Source organism: Canis lupus, chromosome 10 (assembly GCF_003254725.2).
Source record: "Canis lupus dingo isolate Sandy chromosome 10, ASM325472v2, whole genome shotgun sequence".
NCBI lineage: Eukaryota > Metazoa > Chordata > Mammalia > Carnivora > Canidae > Canis > Canis lupus.
In genome coordinates, this window is record NC_064252.1 from 57,187,680 (window position 1) to 57,209,727 (window position 22,048).

General features: G+C 35.1%; 1 protein-coding gene and 1 pseudogene across 14 annotated transcripts in view; one reads left to right on the top strand and one right to left on the bottom strand.

The window, feature by feature from the left end:
• The window catches only part of CCDC88A (coiled-coil domain containing 88A), a 138,747-nt gene that overhangs the window by 77,418 nt on the left and 39,281 nt on the right, over positions 1-22,048 (bottom strand). For all 14 annotated transcript variants that reach the window (XM_049115536.1, XM_025467463.3, XM_025467469.3 and 11 more), the window contains exons 4-8: positions 20,910-20,979; positions 18,887-18,945; positions 11,532-11,615; positions 9,904-10,044; positions 91-263 (exon numbers count right to left, since the gene is read on the bottom strand). In XM_049115536.1, coding sequence (XP_048971493.1) covers positions 91-263; positions 9,904-10,044; positions 11,532-11,615; positions 18,887-18,945; positions 20,910-20,979 — 527 coding nt within the window. The remainder of the gene's footprint in view (positions 1-90; positions 264-9,903; positions 10,045-11,531; positions 11,616-18,886; positions 18,946-20,909; positions 20,980-22,048) is intronic.
• On the top strand, positions 5,946-7,320 carry LOC112674655 (sushi repeat-containing protein SRPX-like; annotated as a pseudogene).

The following is a 22,048-nucleotide window of genomic DNA, read 5'->3' on the forward strand; positions in this document are numbered from 1 at the left end:
AACTGATATATATTCCATAAGCTGAAAAACATTTTTAGGTCATCTTTGCGACCATGTAAATTCAATAAGCCTTGAGAATCACCAACTTACAATTCCTGCCTAAGCCTTCTTATCTTTGCCTTAGCATCTGCCAGTTCCACTGACAAATGTTGTCGACTTTCTGTTCGCTTCATGCCTGGAGAACCACAGGGTGACTGTGCAGATGAAGAGGCATGAGGTAAAAAATGAAGACCATCTCTTTCTTCAGAGAGTTCTACGATTGTCTAAGGAAATATAGAAATAAAGAATCACTGTTAGTATTCTACATATCAGAGAACTAAGCACATCAACATTATTCATTAAGTCTAAGTACTATCTTATAATATCAAAAACAATTCATTAGTCAAAAATAACTTTGTGTAGGACACCTGGATGGCTCAGCGGGTTAGCGTCACCTTCACCTCAAGGCATGATCCCAGGGTCTAGGATCAAGTCCCACACTGGGCTACCTGCAAGGAGCCTGCCTCTCCCTTGGCCTATGTCTCTGCCTCTCTCTCTGTGTCTCTCATGAATAAATAAATAAAATCTTTAAAAAAAAAAAACAACTTTGTGATACTTAGCTCTCTTTTTAAAAAGTTTCATACAACAGTTATGGATTAGCTATTTACTAAATAACATGAGAACAATGAATTAATACCTTTTACTCTTCCTAAATTTCTTAATAAAGGAAATCAATTATGGTAAAAGAACTACACTTAAAAAAAAAAAAAAGAACTACACTAGAGAGCAACTAGATAGCAACTAGAAAGATACAAGATATAGATTGAAAGGTATAAGACCTGTTGACACAGGAAAGAAATCAACCTATAAAAAAACTACAATAGTTCTTTATTTTAGAGCAATATGTCTACAACTATGCTGTCCAATATGATAGCCAGTAGCACAAGGGGCTATTTAATTATAAATTTTAAAAGTTAAAAATACAAGTCCTTCCTCACACTAGTCACATTTTAAACTTATAACAGCCACATGTAGGTAGTGGTTACTATATTGGACAGCACAGAAATACAATTTCGCCATCACTGTAGAATTAGACAATATTGCTCTAGAACTGTAAACAGGGATCTCAGAGGGACCCAAGAGAATCTCAGAGATTCAGTTCAATCGCTTAATTCTGCAAGTAATGTTACTAAGGCAGAGACTGATTTTTCAACAATCACAAAACTAGTTACAGCAATGCTAAGACTCCAGGGCCAGTCTCTTGACTCCATATCCTATATTCTCTTTCTTACAATACTAATTATAATCTGCATCTCATCTCAACAGTTCCATTATTTCTTTCTCTAGTCTCTCCATGGGATACAAATCTCATTCTACTTTCCCCAATTCTGAACTTCAAGGGCTACTTAATTCTATTTACCTCACTCTATCATATTCCTCCATTCTTCCAATTTTCCTTTAATTGGAAAATTCTCTTATTCTAAACCAATTTCTCAGCTTTTCTTTCAAACTTCTGAGGCAGAGAGATATTGTCTTGGGGAGTAATTTCAACTGTATTACTCCAGGCAGGAGTAACTACCTCAGGACCATGAAATCACCATTTTGCTTTCTTATCACCAAGTCTTATAACGTCCTCACTAAATCATTACTTTTATCCTTCTTTTCTTTTTTGTTTTTTTAAACCACCCATCAGAATTCATTTCTTTTTCTTGGAATATATTTCAGCACCTAATCAAAGTCTGTCCAACTACTGCTTTTGCAAATCCCAGTATCCCTATGGATGAACTATAGAACACGACTTCTCAGGGCCTTTTCTCTTTGCAACTCCACTCAATACAGACTCTTCCAGTGAAGGAATCATTCCTCTCTGTGCCATGACTCCATTACTAGCATTACTCCAATGGCACCATACCTATGCCTGAACCTTTAATCACTCAACTCCTCCTTTCTGTCCAGATTATTCCTGGCTACTCTAGAGTTCCTACTCAGCCTGAAACTACAATTAAATGCTTAACTGTCATCCTTATTTTGGGGAAAAACAAAAGTGTTTGAGTCTTTGACTCAAATACTATGTCATTTTCCTTACCATCATTTCTTTTTTATTCCTTGTCCAAGAAATATACAGTCCTACAACATATCTTGCCATCTATTTTCAGTTAAGCTCTTTTCATTGCCCATCAATTCTTTAATTGAAAACTTTGTTGATTTCTTGACAAATTTCTCTACAATGACTATTTTAAACATATTCCCTTTACTCTACTTAAGCCTCCACCTGTAAACTGCTATTATCGCTTTCAACAAGTGACCTCTCCTCCAACTTGTCAAAGAAACAAAACGAACTGAGATTAAATCCTCCATTTTTATGCACCTTTTGCTCCCAACATATAGTCCTTATTTCTGGAACGTTTTCTTTCTCTCTCTCTCTCTCTCTCTCTCTCTCTCTTTTTTTTTTTTTGATTTTATTTATCTATTCATGAGAGACCTAGAGAGAGAGGCAGAGACACAGGCAGAGGGAGAAGCAGGCTCCATGCAGGGAGTCCGATGCAGGACTTGATCCCGGGACTCCAGATTCACGCCCTGAGCCAAAAGCAGACGCTCAACTCAACCACTGAGCCATTCCTCTGGAATGTTTTCAACTTCTCTTTTCCTACTGGCTTTTTTCTCCTTGTTCTTCAAACATATATAAGTACCTTCTATCTAGGAAAAAAAGACATTTCCCTTGTTACCCCTCTACTTCTCTTTCATTGCTACATATTTAAGGGTAGTTTATATGTTTATTGACACTACTTCTTATCCACCTATTCAATATGTCCAGCCCAAGTGTCTGTCTCTATGAATAATGTTAGTAATAATCTCTATACCAGTCTAGGCTCAACCTTCATCGAGTCAATTTTCATTTATATATTTTCTTACTGTCTCCATTATCTTTAACCTTGCCTTCTAACACCTTCTGACTCTAATAATAGTGCCTGTGCGTAATACTTAATATTTGTTTTATGCACAAATTAGAATTATATGCTATCTTATGTTTTTCATTTACGATGTGATTTTTTTCTCCCATAAACCTGATGTGATCTTTCTTTCTTTCTTTCTTTCTTTCTTTCTTTCTTTCTTTCTTTCTTTCTTTTTCTTTCTTTCTTTCTTTTTTAAAGATTTATTTATTTATTTATGAGAGAGAGAGAGAGAGAGAGAGAGAGAGAGGCAGAGACACAGGCAGAGGGAGAAGCAGGCTCCATGCCGGGAGCCCGACGCGGGACTCGATCCTGGGACTCCAGGATCGCGCCCCGGGCCAAAGGCAGGCACCAAACCACTGAGCCACCCATTGATCCCCCTGATGTGATCTTTCTTGTAACTCCTCTGTATCTCTGATCTCATTTAACATAGTACTGAGCCCAAAAATAGCTGCTCAAAATTATTTAACTGAATGACTCACAAAATATGAAACTCAAGAAAAGTACTGAAGACATGTATTACATTTGAACTTAGTAGGTGGTATTATGGAGATATCAAGAGTTTCCAGGGATGCCTGGGTGGCTCAGTGGTGGAGCATCTGCCTTCAGCTCAGGAGTGATCCCAGGATCCAGGATCAAGTCCTGCATCGGGCTCCCTGCAGGGATCCTGATTCTCCCTCTAACCTATGTCTCTGCCTCTCTCTCTCTCTGTGTCTCTCTGAATAAATCTTTAAAAAAAAGTTTCCAGATGCCAGTGTACAAAACAACTACAGGCTGCAAAATATTTTCTAAAAAGAAAAAAGAAACCTAGTACTAAGAGTCAAGAGTACCCAGAGGCATTAAAGGTTTTATAGACAATATGACTTTTCTCTAATGGTAATAGTTCCTTTAGCTCAAGGCCTCCAAACATGTTTTTTTAAACCTGACAAAAAAAAATGTCATTAAAGCATAATATAGGGATGCCCGAGTGGCTCAGTGGTCAAGTGCCTGCCTTTGGCTCAGGTTGTGATCCCGAGGTCCTGGGATTGAGTCCCGCATCAGACACCACACAGGGAGCCTTCTTCCTCTGCCTATGTCTCTGCCTCTCTTCCCTCTGTGTCTCTCATGAATAAATAAAATCTTAAAAAAAACCATAAAGCATAAAATAATTTCATAAGCCTTCCCTGACACTTTTGATCCTAGACATTCCACTAGCAGTTTTAAGTAACATCTTCCTTAGTTAGTATTTAGATATATGTCTTTTTTGGGTACTTTTAACTTTTAAAATTTTATTACAGTAAAGCAAAGCTGGAGGCATCACAATTTCAGACTTCAAGTTATATTACAAAGGTCTAGTGATCAAAACAGTATGGTATTGGTATAAAAATTGACATGTAGGTCAATGGAACAGAATAGAAAACCCAGAAATGAACTCACAACTATATAGTCAATAATCTTCAACAAAGCAGGAAAGAATATCCAATGGAAAAAAGATGGTCTCTTCAATAAATGGTGTTAAAATGGACAGTCACATGAATAAACATAAAAGAATGAAACTGGACCACTTTCTTATACAAGCACATAAATCAACTCAAAATGGATTAAAGACCTAACTGCAAGACCTGAAACTAAAAATCCTACAGGAGAACACAGGCAGTAACTTCTTTGACACTGGCCGTAGCAAATTCTGAGGCAAGGGAAACAAAGACAAGTAACTACTGGAACTTCATCAAAATAAAAAGCTTCTGCACAGTGAAGGAAACAATCAACAAAACTAAAAGGCAACTTACAGAGTGGGAGAAGATACTTGCAAATGACATACTTGCCAGTGATAAAAGGTAAATATCCAAAATCTATAAAGAACTTCTAAAACCCAACACCAAACATGAATAATCCAATTAAACAACAGACAGAAGACATGAATAGACATTTTTCCAAAGAAGACATCCAGATGGCCAACAGACACAGGAAAAGATGCTCAACATCACTCATGATCAGGGAAAACAAATCCAAACTACAAGGAGATATCACCTTACACCTGTCAGAATGGTTAAAATCAAAAGCACAAGAAACAACAGGTGTTGGCAAGGATGTGGAGAAAGGGGAACCCTTTTGCACTGCTGGTGGGAATGCAAACTTTGGAAAATAGCATGGAGGTTCCTCAAAAAGTTAAAGATAGAAACACCCTATAACCCAGCAAATACTACTCAATACTAGTAGGTATTTACTCAAGGAATACAAAAATACTAATTCAAAGGGATACATGCACCCCAATGTTTAGAGCGGCATTCTCTACAAAAACCAAACTATGGAAACAGCCCAAATGTTCATCGACTGATGAATGGATAAAGAGGATGTGGGGGGTGTGTGTATCATGGAGTATTACTCAGCCATAAGAAAGAATGAAATCTTGCCACTTGCAAGGACATGAATGGAGCTAGAGAGTATTATAGTAAGTGAAATAACTCACTCATATGTGGAATTTAAGAGACAAAACAAAACAAACAAAGGGTGGGGGAAAGGAGAGTGGCAAACCTCTCTTATATCCTTAACTATAGAGAACAAACTGATGGTTACCAGAGGGGAGGTGCCAGGATAAATGAAATAGGTGATGGAGATTAAAGACTGCACTTCCTGTGATGAACACTAAATGCTGTAGTTAAGTACTGAATTACTAAATTCTACACCTGAAACTAATATTACACTTTGTCAGCTACTGGAATCTAAATAAAAACTTAATTTAAAAAAAACCAATTATTTTATTAAAATAAATTCCCCACTAGATTGTAAAGATCTTTGATCCTTTTTTTGAAAGTTTATCGGTTTGTTGCTCCCAAGCACTCTTAGCACAAGATCTTGCAAAAACACCTGTATTCATTAATATACACTGAAGAATGAACATAAAAAGATACAAAAGCTAAGAAAAAAACTCAGGTGACTTAATAACTCTACTTGCAGAATTCCTAATTAAAGAAAAGAATCAGAGACGTGCTCAACACAATCATGGATTTGGGCAAAAGTTTTATAAACAAGAACATGGGGGTTGGAATTAGACTTGGCAAACTGTTTAACTTCTCTGAGCCCAAGTATCTTCATTTATAAGCTTGGGTTTTTGTATAGACTTAAAAAGATAGTATATTATAAATATAACACTTGGCATAAAATAAACTGACAATAAAGAGATCTTAAATTAATTAAAATCTCCTATTTGGTTTTCAGTAAAAGAAGAGGACTTAAGAAATATATGCTACACAGAATTAATAAGAAGTGAAGAGTAATTAAAAAGAATGACCAAATTTACACGTTCTAGACTGAAGTGAAAGAATTATAGCAAAGGATCAATCAAAACAGAAAAAAAGGACTCTCTGTTTTGACAAGGAAGGACATTTCCTCTGAGTAACTCTGAAGCTTCCTACTACTGACTGAAAAGTAGTGTCCTACCCTTGCCATGCCAACAAATAGAGGATATTTAAGTACATAGATGGTGCCTACTTTAACTCCTGGAATGTTACTGCTCACCAAAATATACAACGTATATGGATAAAAAGGCCTGGAGTAGCCAACTAGCCTCCTTTGTTGATATGGAACCTTCTAGAATTAAGTGGCCAAGTATGAAGGAATACATTGCTTAACTTATTAATAAGCTGACAGTCCAGGTTCCTTGGAGACCCCCAAGGGAAGAAACAAAACAGAAAGAATTCTAATTAATGTTATACTAAAAAGCATCCTCCAAAGCTCAAATTTTCTAGGAGGTCACAAAGCCAGTACAGTCTGTGACAGCTGAGAATAAGGACATTTGCAAATTTCAAGTTAACGTAAGAGTCAGACAAAAAAGTAAACCCAACACTCTAGGCAACACTTATATGTGTTCTAGCAGCAGCAATAAACAGAACCACCTGTTAGTTCTGCTGCATCAGAGGCCACAAGCTACAGGGTAGCCTTGCCCAAGTCGGCCCATCCAACCTGGCCTGGACTGGCATAGAGCCATGAATGTCAATGTGGGTGTCAGAATAGTAGTTTTATGACTTCTGTATCAGTTTTATGAGAAAAGAAGACTCTTCATTGTGTCCATATCCACAGTCTTCCTCTGCTACCTGCAGATGGGAATGCTTCCACAATCACAGTGTGGCCTAGATCTTTGACACATCATCACAGTGGATCTGATAGGCATGTTCCTGGCCCCCATCAATAGTACAGGAGCAGAGATTATGCCTGTAGCACTAGCTCTGTAGGTCAGGATGTTACTGCAAATCCTACTTTATTCCTTCAGCATGGTGCTTGTGGGTAAGCATGACATGAACAAGAGCACTATATCTCCCTGATGAGGTCTACGGCCCTCTTCAAACTAAGTGACACCTTCCTCTTAAGAGAGATGGGTCTGCAAGCTGAAAAGGGCCAGACCTATGTGTAACACCTGATATGATGTTTCCACTCTTGGAAGTTCCATTTTTCTTTCTGCATAATGATACACATGGAAAGACCTTAAAAATAATCGAATGTACAGATTTTTTATTCATATTTTTAAGTCTTTTAAATTTTCTTTGCACTGAAAAATGAGCATGCTGCTTTTGTACTCTCAAGTGTTCCAAAAAATGTTATGAATATGATACTTATTCCTTTCTTTCCTCCTAGTAAATTTTGTAGAGAAATTAGAAACCACAACCATACACATACTTTCAATGTGTTTATTCAGTGTGACATACAACGTTCTTCTATTTTATTTCTTATATAAAATTTTATATAAAATATTTTGAAGGAAAAAATAGAGCTAAAGAGAAAATCTAAATAAGAACTTGTTTCAATCCAATTGAATAATACAAAATTATTGCATTTATATATTGTATTTACAGTTGTCTAATATTTTTCACAATTATTTTTAAGGATCTTTTCTAATTAGTTCATTGGTGATTCAAATTAAAAAATTTTCCCCTAGAGATCCCTGGGTGGCTCAGCGGTTTGGCGCCTGCCTTTGACCCAGGGTGTGATCCTGGAGTTCCAGGATCGAATCCCACATCGGGCTCCCTGCATGGAGCCTGCTTCTCTCTCTACCTCTGTGTGTGTGCGTGTGTGTCTCTCTCTCTACCTTTCATGAATAAATAAATAAAAATCTTAAAAAAAAAAGGTAGAAAGAAAATTAAAAAAAAAAAAATTTCCCCTAGAGAACTAGCTTCAAGCCAGCTAGCAACTTGTTTCCAGATACCTGAGAAAAGAAAACATGATCATCTTTTTCTTGTTAAAAAATAAATCCAACTAAAAAGCTTAATGAGGCAGGATAATACATCTTAAACGACTTTTCAAATAATCACAACAGTGTTTCATATTCCTTAGTTTTGACGTAGATCATAACAAATACTCTAACTCTGAGAAACAAAGGGTTGCAGAAGGGAGGGTGGGTAGGGGGATGGGGTAGCTGGGTGATGGGCACTAAAGAGGGCACTTGATGGGATGAGCACTGGGTGTTATACTCTATGTTGTCAAAATGAATTTAATTAAAAATTTTAAAAAGATCATAACAAATACTTCATTCTCATTTCTCCAAAATAATATCCTTCTTCACCCCATATCAGTAACTTCATGGCAGTGAGATCAAACAATTCATACATGCCCTCAGAAGCTGGAGGGCACCTTATCAAAATACAAAAAGAAGAAATAAAAATAGAAGAATGCTGTAGAAAATGAATAAAGTGGTAAAAAGGTACCAATATAAAAAGAAGATAAAGCATATGGGTCAAAACTCAGACTGAAAATAAAATAATCTATATCAGGATAGGTGTGATATACATTAGGGACATTTTTCAATTCACTCTTCCTTTGGTCTTACTGCCTTAGGTTTTTTAAAAATTTAGTTGTTGCTCTAAAATATTTATTTCCTATCTCTTCTTCTCTTTTAATGCCTTTTGCCCCCTCTTTTAATGCCTAAAGAGAAACTGAAAATTCCCATCTATAACAACATGAAAGTATTGCTCAGAAAAAAAATCTTCGGGAATTTCTCCTAGGCAAGTCTTTCATTAGCCCAGAGAGTAACCAAATTCTCTGTAAATAAGCTCAAAACTGTCTCTTCCAGGGGCACCTGGATGGCACAGTCAGTTAAGATCCAACTCTTGGCTTCAGCGCAGGTTAGGAAATCAGGGTCCTGGAATGAGGTATGTTGGGCTCCATGCTCAGTGCGGAGTCTGCTTGAGATGCTGCTTCTCCCTCTCCCCCTGTCCCTCCTGCTCATGCTCTCTTTCACTCTCTCAAACAAATCTCTAAACACACACACACACACACACACACACACCCTGTCTCTCCCAAGTAAATGGAACAACTGATCAAAGCTACACATTCTTCTGAATGGCAGAGTACTTTCATCTGCTATTAACAAAATATTACTCACCATCACATGCACTAAGTCTAGACTCCTATAAAATTATTAGCGATTTTCAGAGACTGCTGGCAAAAAAACCTGGTGCATTTTACTCTTTTAAAAAAGCAAAGTACTCTCTTACAGAAGCCTATAATAATTCTTTTAAAAAATCACACCTCATTTACTAACTATAAAAACTCGAAACCTTTTGTGAGACACTTTATTCAGAACACCTGTTATTCTCCTTTTATTAAACTTATTTTTCCAACCTCAAAATGTGGCAATAAAACTAAGAAATTAACCTTAAGCAAATTCTCATGCTTCAAGGCAATGATTTTTCCATTTACACCAATAGTATTTTCAGTTTCACACTTTTGTACTGTTGCCAGAACTGTGGGAATGACTTAAAAACACAGGAACAAAATAATAATAATTTAAAAGAAAGGAGAAAAGAAAATCTAATTGCAATCTCTTTACTAGCAATTTGGGGCTCTTATCTATCCTTTTTGGTTCCTGTTTTGCACAAAAACAGACATAAAGTACTTTATTACCTGTCCCTAAGAAACAGAGTATCAATGTTGAAAACCCTCTGATACCACTTTTTTTGGAAAGCAAATTTTCACAATATACTTAAAGAAAATTACAAACCTCTGAATGTTCATCTCTCTCATCTATAAGTCTTTTTAGATGTAATGCCATGTTTTTCAAGAGTGGTTCTATTTCCTCTTGAGACATATCAGTCACTTCCATCCATTGCAGGTCAAACACATTTTCCTGATTATGGGTTACCTTTAGCAAACCAACCAAAATAAACAATTTTTTAGAATGGCTAATACTTAAAAACTGATTTCATTTTAGTACAATATTAGCTCAAATATCATATATCCCTTACCACAAAAATATGAGAAACAAATGATGCCTAAAGAACCCTTGAAATTAATGAATGATGAAAAGGCTAATACTAAGAATTATTTTTACTAAATATTATCTACAAATATACAAATATTTGCTTTTGTATCAACTAAAAAGTAAAACATTGCAGGCATTGCTAGGAGAAGGTAAAATTGATATGTTTGACAACTGCTTTAACAAAATTAATTGAACTTTTGAACTTTTCTTTAGGTAAGACTAAATTTATTGTGCTTGATTCAAAAGCAAAAGTTTTTTAATCCCATAGGATACATGTTATTGCACTTTTATACTTGAAAAGCTACATCTTTTATAGAGTCTGAAGACAACAATGCCATAAAATCTTAGGAGAAACTAACACAAAGATTTTTAAAAGAATGGGAAAGTTACATAAACATAATATTTATTTCTTGCTTTCTTTTTCTGTGATTCTGATACTCTGCTTTAACTTTCACAAGAAACCACAAAAATAACACTTTCAAGAATGATGGCAAATTTAGTAACTTGCAATACTTAGCATTTATTCAAAATAAAATATAAACCACAAAGCTAGGATAAACAAACATATATAAGGGAAAACTACCCAAAAAATTCCTGTATTTTGTGGAGTACTAATATGCTGACTGTTGACAACAATATTACAGACAAGAAAGCTGGACTCTATGAATGCTAATGAAGAAGAAAGATGATATATTCAACACAGGTTATTCAAATAGAGAGTATTTTAAACACTACCAATTTTTGCTATTTAAAAATTCTCTCCCTTTCCTTCTCTTTCTAATCAATATGTAAAGTTTATGATCTAGTTCTAAAAAGGCTTAAGATTAAAAGTTTGTAATTAGATAGATGCAGAAACAGCATCTGTTAACTATTTTAGTATGTCCTAGACTGAAGTTTTTATACAGATGTTACAAATCACTAATGTGTTATAATTCAACTAATATCTTCATTAAAAATTATACTATGTCCATTCATTCAAACAAATCACTGGAATGACTTAGTACCAAGCTATCATCTTACCTCACTTTAGTTTTGAATTACAGGCAGTGATCCACTTTCTGCTGCTTCCATTTACAATACTGTTCATTCTGTGCTAACAAAGGCATACACTTCATTCCTCTAACATTTTCTACCTAACGTCCCTATGAATAAAGGCAACAGTACACTGTAGTTAGCACTGTGCCATGAGGATTCCTTTAAGAAGCTATCTCTAAAGAGAAGCTGACAATTTGTCTATCAGAAGGGTCCATCTGTATCTGACCTTGATTTGTTCTTGCTTGTCCTAGGATTTCAAGTATTTGGGGAGATAGAAACACACCACAAGCTTCATGAAAGTTTTTATATAAAAACTGTATATAGGTTATTACCTCTTGAATATGTGCGGCAACTGCTGCTTTTGTATCAAAATCTAAACCTTGAATTCTTTCAATAAATTCTTCTTTTTTCTGACACTAAAAGAAATTAATAAAATGATCATTCACATTTTATGGGATATAATCCTTATATGTCATAAATAACTTAACAACTCATCAGACCAAGAAGCCTGGCTATGTTTTGAACAGTACAATGAGGGTTTTGTTTGTTTTGCATTTAAATGGTCTCATATACTTACCTAATGAAAAGATAACAATTTAGAAATATTTATTTAAAAAGCACAGCACCAAAAACCCATACTATTTTTATGCTGTAAAGTTCTAAAGAGGGAAACCATTACACAATCCATCTGAGGTCAGTACAATATTATTATGCTAACTTTACAAACAGAAAAGTAAAGAATCAAGAACTTGTTTCAGGGAGGGTAAGTTACTTGCCAAAAAACACAGTGAGTCAGTGGCAGAAATCGGAATACAGCCAAAAAAGCTCAGTCAGTCTTTGGCTATCATCAAACAAAACAGCCTTTCTTCTTGGGAAAAAAAAAAATTGTAAGCAATTTTTACTTCAAGCTTACAATACATTCCCACATCTTCATTCTATCAATCTTACTAAAGAAACCTATTTTTGAGGCCCAGTTCAACATTTATAAGGTAATACAATAAATATTTGATTTGTTTCTACCATAATATAAAGTTACCAGGGGCAAAATTTAAGAGTGTATATACAAGTATGCATGTACTGAGTTGAATAAAGGCAGTATTTCTTTATTGTATAACTTTTAAAAATCTTTATATAAATTTAAAGTATTATGATGTAAACCTAACCTTTTTCTTTCCAGTCAGTACTGAATAACAGTTTAACATGCATCTTAATACCTCTGCCTTCCATCTACAACTCTTAAACTGCAATCCAACTGCTCATATAACTGTATTCTTGCAGCTACCAAATGAGAAGTGCATACAAAATAGACAGCACTGCCTTGTCTAGCTTAGTTGCATCTCCTGGGCCAATTACCCAACTAGTAGTGAAGAGAATATACTCACAGAAAAGAAAAATTGATTCTTTGATCATTAAGAAACTTATCAAGGTTCTGCTTTGTACTGTACATATTTATTATATCAAATTGTAACATTCTACTTCTATTACCTACAATTTAACTTAACACATTCTCATGGTGCAAAAAGCTTTGTATCCTATAAAAACAAAATTATTAGAACGATATAATAATATTTAAAATTAAACTACTAAGAACATACAGTTTCTGTGACTAGGAAATTGACTTTTAAGGGGGATGATGAAAATTAATCAATTTAAAAACAAGAATTTTTTTAATCTAGTAAATAAAATTTGACAGGTCTACTGAGAACAATTAAAGTTGACTTTCTGATAGTCCATTTGTAGCAAAATTAACTTTTTAGGTATGATGTGCCCAATTTTTAAATTTAATGCTTCCAGGGGCGCCTGGGTGGCTCAGTCAGTTAAGCGTCTGCTTTCACTTCAGGTCATGATCCCAGGGTTCTGGGATCCAGCCCTGGCTCCTTGCTCAACAGCGAATCTGCTTCTTCCTCTCCCTCTCCCTCCTCTACCACTCTGGGCTCTCTCTCTCAATCCCTGCCTCTCTGTCTCAAATAAATAAAATCTTTTTACAAAATAAACTAAATGTTTCCAAATATGTTGATCTATGTATATAGTTTCTGAGCCAATGAGCACATAAAATAACAGGGTTATGATGACTATGACTCATTGGAAGGGTCTCCCAATTCAACTGCCATATCTTTGCCTTTGGTTTAAACTTAACACATACACTTCCCTTTTCTAAGCCCTAGAGCCACTGTTTCTTCTTTTATACTATCTTTAGGAGCTCATCCTCTAATATAGTTTCAACATAAATCAATGAGAATTTTTCTTTTACTCTTAAAAATACCCACAATTTCTACTAAGTTTCATCTTTATTCAAGCTGTAAAAGTTTTTAAGAATTCTGATTATGCTTTATAAATAGGTTAGGCTTTCTTAAAGCATACAGAATGAAGGTTATAGAATCTTGAGGGATAGAAAAAACTATCAAGATGGAAAAAAGAATGAGAGAAGATATAATTTTGAAGTTGAATAATCAGATAAAATGTTTTATTTTATTTATTTATTTTTTTTAATTTTTATTTATTTATGATAGTCACAGAGAGAGAGAGAGAGAGAGAGGCGGAGACATAGGCAGAGGGAGAAGCAGGCTCCACGCACCAGGAGCCCGATATGGGATTCGATCCCGGGTCTCCAGGATCGCGCCCTGGGCCAAAGGCAGGCGCTAAACCGCTGCGCCACCCAGGGATCCCCAGATAAAATGTTTTATATCAGTGTTTTAGAATACAGCAATCACTAGCTATATGTGGCTACTGAATACCAAAATGTAGCTAGTACAACTGAGAAACTGAAATTCTCATTTTATTTAATAGTGATTAATTTTAATTTACATAGCTACATGTGCCTCACAGTGGTTACTGAATTGACAGCCCCCTTCTGGAGCATAAAGAAGTCTGGTGTTAAAAATTGACCTATAAATAAATAGCTTTACTTGCATCTATGAAAACTCTTGTGAGGAAGACTAAATAATCACCAACAAATTGTTTTTCCCACTTAAAAGTATGCTCTCTTTTATCTTTATATAAAGTTCTTAATGTGTTACGGGCATTAGTTATTATTAGTTATTTCTAACTCTATTAATAACAACTAATACTTAAGTGAACAGATTACGATAATATTCCAAGAATACCTCGGAAGCTGTGATATAGGAAAAGTGCAGGCACCTGGGTGGCTCAATTGGTTAAGCATCAGGCTCTTGATTTTGGCTCAGGTCATGATCTCAGGGTCCTGGGATCAAGCCCTGTGTTGGGCTCCTTGCTCAGTGTGGAGTCTGCTTGAGATTCTTCCCTCCTGCTTTTCCTCCCACTCTCTCCCTCTCTTTCAAATAAATTAATTTTTTTAAAAAGTTATGTGGGTAGGAAGTTGGGGCCTGAGGGAAGTGTTTCACCAGAGTTGAAGCTCTTGATTACTCAAATTCCTTATATTTTCACTTGGTAATCTCAGTGCTTTCTCTTATTAAAAAAAAAAGGATTATGAGAAAAAACTATAGTAAAATAGAGGAAACAAGCTACTGAACAAGAGAACAATAAAATGAGCAACACATTACAGTGTTTTCAATAAGAACACGAATGACTGAATAGATCACAGTTCTATCAAAAGTAAAACCAAAATAAGCCACATAAAAACATAAATAAAGATAGAAAAACTAAAATTTCCTCTTTAAAGAATAGCTTTCTCCCCACCCCCAAAACAGAAAATAATAAATGTTGGTGAGGATGTGGAGAAATTGGAACTCTGTGTACTGTTGGTAGGAATGTAAAACAGTACAGACACTATGGTAAACAGTATGGCAGGACCTAAGAAAGTTAAAAATAGAACTACCATACTTTATCTAGCAGTTCTGCTTCTGGATAGACAGCAAAAGAACTGAAAAAGCAGCGGCTCAAACAGTTATATGTATACCCGTGTTTATAAAAGCATTCTTCACAACAGGCAAAAACTCTGCCCCTCTCTCTCTCTCTCTCTGTCTCTCATGAATAAATAAATAAAATCTTAAAAAAAAAAAAATGGGGCAGCCTGGGTGGCTCAGCGGTTTAGCACTGCCTTCAGCCCAGGGCCTGATTCTGAAGACCAGGGATCGAGTCCCACGTCGGGCTCCCTGCATGGAGCCTGCTTCTCCCTCTGCCTGTGTCTGTGCCTCTCTTTCTCTCTCTGTCTCTCATGAATAAATAAATAAAATCTTAAAGAAAAAAAAACAGGCAAAAAGTGGAAGCAAACCAAGTGTCCATCAATAAACAAGATGTATATACATACAATGGAATATTATTTAGTCTTAAAAGTTAGAGGATACTCAGACATGTGCTAAAATGTGGATGAACCTTAAAGACGTTATGCTAAGTGAAATAAGTCAGTTATAAAAGAGCAAATCCTGTATGACTCCACTTATGTCCTAGAGTAGTCAAATTCATAAAGACAGAAAGTGGAGAATGGTGATTGCCAAGGGCTGGGGATAAAAGAGATATAGGGAGTTACTGTTTAACAGGTATAAAGCTTCAGTTTTGGAAGATGAGAAAAGTTCTGAAATCGGTAGTGGTGACGGTTGCACAACAATGTGAAGGTATAATGCTAACGAACTGTACACTTAAACATTCAGTAAAATGGTGAGTTTTATGTTATACATACATTTTACTATGACTAAAAAAATAAAAAAAACAATTATCAGCAAAAAAATCCCCTCCTTGTATTAAGCTACATTTGCTATTTTCATGTATTCTCAGAAAAAAAAAATGCCTCAGTTGGAAGCTATGTATTGTTTTACTTCCCCAAAATGTAATGGGATACTTAATGTTCTAAAAATGCTAATTTTAAAGATGCTTTACAGATACCTGGTAGGAAAACAATAGGCTGTAGCCCTCAAGCTGATCAAGTTCAAAAATAGTTTCTGAATCAAATACTAGTGTTAGAATTGCTTGTAAAGGCTCACATAAAAGTCAGAATTTTAATTCCAACCACACTTGACACTCAGTTACTTTCAACACCATGCAACCCTGCAAAAGTCCAAAATATATATTATTTTTGGATACTGAATAGCCAGTACTAATATAAAACTAAGTTCTGCTAAATTTTATATGGTCTTTGAAACAAAGATATTTCCAAGCAACATACACTCCAAAAATTTTTCCTTCTGTGTACGATGATTTCTCTTGGGACTCTCTCAAGTATCTCAAGGATGGGATGCAGAGCAATGTGTCCATAAAAATTTTAGTTGATGCTCAGAACTGGTTCAGAAAATGTGTTATCCACTAAAAAAGATTCTGGTAGAACTGGACTGGTTTAATTAGTCAATAATGGAAATATCAAGCCCTGGCCTTGAGCAGTATTCTTTGTATTCAAAGTTATTCCTATGGGTTATATTTATGTGCTTTAGAGGATAAAAAGTCTTAAATATAAATTCATTCTGTGTGGTAAGATGTTTGGACAGTGACCACTATTTTTGAATCCTGCTTCCCCTTAAAAACTTCATGCTTTCTTCTTCAAAAGAAACAAATTGTTTCCAATTTCCTTATGCTTCCTTCCATTTCTATTTCTTTTCATGAATACAGCATCTTTTAAAACTTGCGGCCCACTGAATTCTTAGACGTCAGTATCATATCAGCAAACTTTAACTTACTGTTTCTACCTATGAATCACAAGTTCAACAAATAAAACTAATCCTGTTGTGGAAAAACATTTTGCGCCACATATTACATTAAAAACTAGACTTTTAAGCTGTTTAATTACACAAGGACAGATTTTCTACAATAGAGATTACACTCTAGAAAGCATATAAACAGTATTTGTTAGCTGACCGGTTTTGTCAATAGTTTCTTGTCCTGCCTGAAGTACATTTTGACTCTTCGTATCAACAAAGATTTCTAATTGTTCATATAGGCAGTTAAAGGATGACAGGAGATTCTGTTACGTATTTGATGTCATTAGCATCAGTGGCTCCGAAATACTGACAGGATGAAATCTAAACTATCTCAAATATAGGATACTACAGTTACAGAAAATAGAGTAAGGGTTAGTAGCTTAGATTTTGTTGCTTTTACAGGTGGTAATAATGATGGTTTCTTTAATATATTAGGCTTTCCCTAAACTGTTCATAAAAAGTCCTTAGTTCTGCTCCATTCCCACTGTCAATTTTAGTAACCAGCAATAACAACCAAATAATAACCAGAAGTTACAACCAAATTTATGCTGTCACTATGTTATTTAAATTTACATAACATTCATCAACAGAAGGTATTTTTAAAAGCAAATACAGTATTCAAGGCTGTAAATAATTAAGGGCTGTGTTTCTAATTTAGGATCTGATGACCAAATTAGAATAGCAATAGCCACAAACACTATATTTACTTAATATTTAATCAACTACGAAGTAAACACCTGTATTACACAGCATGAAACTTTAATAATATGCTCTGTGTAAGTATATAGCTCCTAAACAGTTAGTTCTAAAAGCCATACTACTCTCTCGGAATTGTGATTTCTGGCATATGTGTATAAAAAGCTACTCATGGTAACAGTATTTGTTTACACAAATAATTGAGACAGTTTAACACTGTAATCATTCATTCAAAAATGGCTGATTAAAGGAAAAATCAACATAGAGAAATAGGTTTGAAGTTGGACCAGAGTTTAAACTTAACTCTTGGGGGATCCCTGGATGGCTCAGCGGTTTGGCGCCTGCCTTTGGCCCAGGACATGATCCTGGGGACCCAGGATCGAGTCCTGTGTCAGGCTCCCTGCGTGGAGCCTGCTTCTCTCTCTGCCTGTGTCTCTGCCTCTTTCTCTGTGTCTCTCATGAATAAATAAATAAAATCTTAAAAAAAAATAAACTTAACTCTTTGGTCTGTTGGCAATATGCATCTAGAGCAACCATCTTGGATTGTCAGCAGTCTCAGTTTACACATGCAGTTCCACTCTAATAGTTAACAGTACCTTTTCTGACTCTCACAAGTGTCTTAATTTGGGTAATTTAAATTTCATCCTATGTAAACACTGATATCCTTATGTGGAAAAAAAAGATACTATAAGAAAACTTATTTAGGAATCATCCCTGACACAAAGCAGGTATTTAATAAATCATAGCTATTATTATAATCAGTCATCTAAAGGGCAATAATAATCTAAACTCCTAAATAACATTTTTCATAATTTCTGCCTCTCTCTGGTGTTAATCCTCTTTTGTAACATACATACATGCACACATGAATCATAAGGATGTTTTAGGAGAAGTTTTTAGAGTCCCTTTAAGGAAATTTGAAAAACTTAGGGCCATTATAAGCCTCAGAATAAAAAAAAATAGTGTTTCTTTTTTTTTTTAAGATTCTATTTATTTATTCATGAGAGACACACAGAAAGAGATAGAGAGGCAGAGACACAGGCAGAGGGAGAAGCAGACTCCATGCAGGGCGCCCGACGCAGGACTCAATCCCAGGACTCCAGGATCAGGCCCTGGGCTGAAGGCGGCGCTAAACCTCTGAGCCACCGGGGCTGCCCAAATACAGTTTTTAAGTAACACAGCTATCTGATAATACAAGTTTGAAATAAAATCACAGAATAAATATTTTCCTTCAAAATCTCCTTAGAAGGTCATAGTTATTTAAAAATTCCTAACAGAGACTTTGAAAAGCAATAGCCCATCTCTAAGTCTTTTAGAAACTAGAGCCTGAAAAAACATATAAAGAAGTTATTAAAATGAAAATACGAAGAAATATTTTAACTTACCTGAACGGCACAACCCAGTAAAAGTAAAAGCAACTTTTTAACTTCTTCTGTGCCTTGTTCTGAAATAAAAACGATTGCTAAGTACTACATTTTACTTTAGTTCAACTCTCTTTCTTACATTAGTAGAATCCCTTCTAAAGGTAACATTCACAACAACTTGACCCAAGGATAAGTATGCAAGTATAGTGCAGAATTCAAAAAAGCAGCTCTGTGTGCATAATGTGGTAATAGCAGAAGAAATGGGCAAGGATGTTCATTTTGAAGGGCTGCAGTATAGACAAAACGGGCTTCAAAACTCTATACAATAAAGTATGCTAACTATAAATGCACTAGTTTTCCATAAATGATTACAACATGCCAAATGAAGAACTGCTGATATAGAGACATGTCACAAATTCAGGCCAGTGGTTCCTAATAGGTCTGGTTTCATTTAGGCCTACTAACATTTTCTTTCTAAAACACCTATCTCATGATTTATCTACCTATAAAATTTAAATGGGTTTCCACTGTGTATACTCATGAGGATCAAAAGCTTAATTAAATGTTACAGCAAGGATGGTAAAATGAATGTATGTAATAAGCTGGATACAGTTAATGATTTATAATAGACCTGGAGAGTACATTTGCTGTCAAACAATACTCAATAATTCAGATCTTCTCAAAACATATAGGGGACAAAAATAAAAAAAATCACTTCTTTGGTCCAGAATTTCACCATCAGGGCAATTTGTCTATGACAAGTCCTAAACTTCTTTTCAAACATCTCCCTCTATACTCCAGGAAACAACCTACTTTCTTAGACACGCTAATCACCTTTCCCAAATATATGTACATCCGCACTCCTCTGCCTTCACTTCTGTCACTCTCTTTCTTTCCTATATTCATCCCTCTAGTGAATGCCTTACTAATCACAATCCTAGGTACAGCTCACTAACACTGTGGTGTAGTCTTCTCTGGCCAAACTACCTACCAATGGTCTCCAACCCTCACTAACCTGCCAACCTTATAAATGATGGCTGTGTATTTTATATGCCTTAGTACTTTTATATAGCTCTATTTTGTATTAATTATTACATAATTTCCCAGGCATCTCTGCATCTCTCACCAAAGCACAAGATCTTCCAGAGTACAGGCCATTTTCTTTATATTCCTGGTCTCTATAATTTGGCAGGTAATTACTAAATGCATGTGAAATTGAAAATTCCATTTTATACACAAAATTTTTTTTTCATTTTTTACTTTGTAAAATCAAATATCCCAGAATACCTCTAAAGACTATCTAAACTCCTAATTCACCTCATCTAAGTGGTAATTTCCTCAGGAAAAACAGTTGTTTGATTTTAGTGTTTATTTTTGTTTGTTTTGAATGAGAATGGGGGGTGGGGTTTAGAGAAGATACACTTGGATTTGGGTTATGGGTAGCCTAAAAGAGTAAGTCCACTGTTGAACTGGTTAGTAGCTACTAATTTCTCCAATTGTTAAAAATTAAAACTCTGAATAGGTCACATTTAAAAGCTGGCAAAAGGCAGAAATTTCTGAAGAAAATAATTTAAATGATCGAAAAAAGCTGTTTCTCATCTTTCCATTTAGAAGTAGTTTAATATAAATGATAACATCAATGAGTAAAATCTTAGATTTGAACTGCTCTAGCAATGAAAAATAGCAGATGTATGAATATAAACCTAGAAATTACTTCAAAATCACTTCTTTCCTAAGGTTATGTTCCCTGAATCTTGTACCCACATTATCTTCTATACTTGTTTATGATGAGACACTAAAAATCATTACAGAAAAGTAACAATTTGGCAGAGCTGAAAAAACACTGAACTTAACATAAAATGTACTTAATCCCATCTACATATTATAAATATTCTGAGTTTATTTTCTCTCTACAAAATGGAGTATCACCTCTGACTTTCCCTAGAGTCATGAAAAACCTACTGTGTTCATTTAAATAAGATCTTGATCAGCATTACAGTATTACACAAAGTTAAGGCTACTATCACATTAGTTTAATACTCACCAGAAAAAGGATTTTTACCAATGATTAAGACATTTGGCAATGACATCATGATCAACTGCTGCAAAGTCTCCTGTAAAAAGACACCCCAAAGATTGTTATATGGGTAATGCTGACTAGATAATTATCAAATAGCTATAACTTATGATTTGTGCCCTTCTCTATAGCAGATATGCTATACTTCCATTAAAAAGCTTTTAAAAAGGTGAAAGAAGTTATCCAAGTTGTTCAAAAGACACTGAAGTGTCTGAAACTTTTTGTAACTTTAAGTTAATGAATTAAGTAACAAAAATTATAATGTCAGGTAGGCTTAATAACATATCTAATACCTTCAAAATAGGGGTACCTGGGTAGCTCTGTCAGTTAAGCATCAACCTTGGCTCAGGTCAGGATCCTAGGGTCCTGGGATAGAGAGCCCTGTGGGGCTCCCTACTAAGCAAGGAGTCTGCTTCTCCCTCTCCCTCTGCCCCTGCTCATTCTCTCTCTCACTCACTCTTTCTCAAATAAGTAAGTAAAATATTCAAAAAAAAATACCACCTACAAAATAAGTGTCCAAGTGGAACAGGTCCAGTATTTATTTGGAAATGTAAGTTTTAGGTGTTAGATATTTAAACAACATTCCTCAATAAAAGATCAAGTGTGTGTACTTTTTTTGATCTTTTGTTACTTCTCTTTAAGGGAATTAATACTTCATTAAAAATGCATCTTACGATCATTTCATGCAAGTGAGCTCTTCCTCAGTAAATCATTATTTCTCTATCTATAATAGAGGTTTACTTTGATTTTTGTCAAACTTTCAGTGATAAGAATATACTCACATTCTGATAGTACAGGATGATTCAGAAAGAATTGAATGCTTTCAAATTACTCATTTTAGGTAAAAATCAACTGTGCATCTTCCATTTATTCTACCCCCTTGTTGAGGAAATGAAGGGAGACAATGCATCTGTCATTACTAATAGTGACATGCTACAAAGGACCTGGGATGAATCAGGCTATAGGACTGATAGGTGCCCTGGGATATTACTGAATCTTGGCAAGATTATAGAAATAACTGTGAATGTCCTTACAATTTGGCTTCCGCTACATATTCAAACATAACTAGTTACCAAGGAATAAGTTTTTAAAAGTACTTCATTCTC